General features: G+C 45.2%; 1 protein-coding gene across 1 annotated transcript in view; it reads left to right on the top strand.

Moving 5' to 3' along the window:
* The first annotated feature begins 1,183 nt into the window (after positions 1-1,183).
* loxl1 (lysyl oxidase-like 1) overlaps positions 1,184-2,398 on the top strand; it is a 16,358-nt gene continuing 15,143 nt past the window's right edge. The window contains exon 1 of the mRNA XM_032516852.1: positions 1,184-2,398. This exon is cut by the window's right edge and continues 441 nt beyond it. Coding sequence (XP_032372743.1) covers positions 1,732-2,398 — 667 coding nt within the window. The 5' untranslated portion in view covers positions 1,184-1,731.

The raw sequence follows: 2,398 nt of genomic DNA, 5'->3' as shown, positions 1-2,398 counted from the left end.
TTTAAGTTTAAAATATTTGATCTTCAATCATAAATGTGTTTTGAGTCATTGCATGGCAATATGAGAAGACAGCTATGTAGACCCATATGTGATAAACATACAGTGTATATTTAGTAATGATATATCCATATTGATGCACTCTGCTACACTCTCCACAGCCATCTATTTTCCCTGAAGACTTCTCACTACATTCTATAGTACAGGAATGATCATGGTGGAGCTTCTCTTGTGCATTTGTGGGAGAGGATGTAAATTAAAATCAACATGCATCAGGTGGTTTTTCTGCATCCTGTTTCAGAGAGGCAATGGTAATGTTCACTGCTACAGCCCTAGAGGAATGTTGTCCTTTCTTTGGTCTGTGGCACATTGGGGCCATTGCCCATGCGAGCCATGCCAAGGAAAATACCTTGCAAACTGATGACTTTGATAATGGAGAGAAATCTGATTCTGTTTGCATGTGCTCACTCTATCAAGGCAAGCAGTAACCAAGCTGTTTCAAATCCTACATGAATGTGTTGACTTATGACTTGTCTCTTAGAACATTTGTGTAAATGGGGTTCTCTGAGTGCAACAGTTCAGCATTAACAGTGCTAGTATTTGCAGACAACAACACACACAGTGTTGTCTGCATATATGTCTGTCTTTTGTGCATTTAGAATGCTACTGCTTTGGTGGGGGGAGGGTTTTGAACACTGTCCTAATTGACCTCAGTTTGTTATGTCTTAGTGTGTAGGATACAGACCACATTTTCTAACACACCCACCACATGAATAGAGGATTGTGTTGTAAAGACTAATGTGTTTATAAAAAATCATGTTACAAATTACCAGAAAGTACATCCTTATGAACTTCCCATTGCTTCTGCAAATGTCGCCTCACTGTACTTCAGCATTGCACTACAAAATGTATCTTGGATCAATTGGATTAAATTTAAAATAACCTGTTGTCTATGTGGTTCTCTGTGACTAACTGCCCATTTTCCAATTAAGGCATTTCCAATTTACACACGGTCATTGCAATTTTAAAAGTTTTAAAGGCAAAACAAAAACAGAACAAGCTTTTGAAACATCTGTTGAAAAATCAAGGTCATGTTGTCCATACCCAGACTCATACTGTACAGGATGAGAAGAGAAAGAAAAGCCCTTGAAAGTGAGATGTGTTATATGTCTGAATGCCTTTGCAGATGGTAATGTTGACTCTGGAAGCCTCATGGAGCCCTGGCTGCTGCAGGCCAGGAAACATCACTAGCACTAGGGCCATGTGGGACCTCTCCTTAAAAAAAGTTTGAGATTTTTTCACAGCCCATTGTAAGTAATCAGGCAAATAGAAACTTGCAGTCGTGCAGTGCACAGACACTTCTTTCCAGAAGGCAGAGACCAATTCTCAGTCTCCTGACAGTCGAGCCAGCAGAGAAGTCAGGACGTATTCTCATAGCACTAACAGACGATACCACCACCTGGGTCTTCTGAAGCCCACTTTCACTCTCCTGGGTGTGATTGTTCCTGAATGCACATTCAACCTCTACTACTGCTGGCAGTGAAGACCTGCAGATGCACTCAACCACAGGCTTACTTTTCAACACTGCATCTGTCTCAACACTCACACCAAAGCTGTACCCACGGGAAGAGGTACCACATGTTTTATTGACTGAGCTACAGGTGGTTTGAGTTTGAAGTGCTGGTGGACTGGAGGAGTTTTTCTGTGGTGAGCTGTGGCATCTTTGGAGCCAGTATGGTGCCTATTGTGGCATTTTTAGGATTCATCCTGCTGGGCTTGGGGCAGACTCAAGTTGCCACACAGACTCAGGAACAGAGCCAGAGTCGGGGCCAAGGACAGGACAGCTCTGCCACCCCATGGAGACAGGTGATTCAGTGGGAGAACAATGGCCGGCTGTTTAGCCTGCTGAACAGTGGAGCTGAATATGTTCCTGCCAGGGCAGGGGCCCAGGACAGAGGTCCTAGCGTGGTTGTGGCAAACTCTAGTCCACGCTCTCCGCGTAGACCTCCGGGAGGCAATGTCCGCCGCCAGGCTCCATCAAGAGGATCCTCTGAGACTGTCCGTGGGCAGGCAAGGCATCCTTTTGGCTTTGGGCAAGTGCCTGATAACTGGAGACAAACTGCAGGCAGCACAGGTGGTAGCCAGTTCCAAGGATCCACTAGCACACGCTTCAGGCCATCCACAGGCTCTTCGTCGTCATCATCATCCTTTTCTTCATCTTCTTATAATCCATCCTACCCACAGAACCCATTTCCTCAACAGCCTCCCTTTCAATCAGGACCTTATGACTCTAGTGTAGTAGAAGGACCAGTCAGGGGCTATGAGCCACCATTTCAGCCTATTGCCGGTGGAGGATTTGGTGCTGGAGGGTATGGTGGTGGAGGGTATGGTGCTGGACAGG

The sequence above is a fragment of the Etheostoma spectabile genome, chromosome 1, assembly GCF_008692095.1.
Source record: "Etheostoma spectabile isolate EspeVRDwgs_2016 chromosome 1, UIUC_Espe_1.0, whole genome shotgun sequence".
NCBI lineage: Eukaryota > Metazoa > Chordata > Actinopteri > Perciformes > Percidae > Etheostoma > Etheostoma spectabile.
Note: the sequence above shows the minus strand (reverse complement) of the source record. Positions and strands in the feature narration are given on the sequence as shown.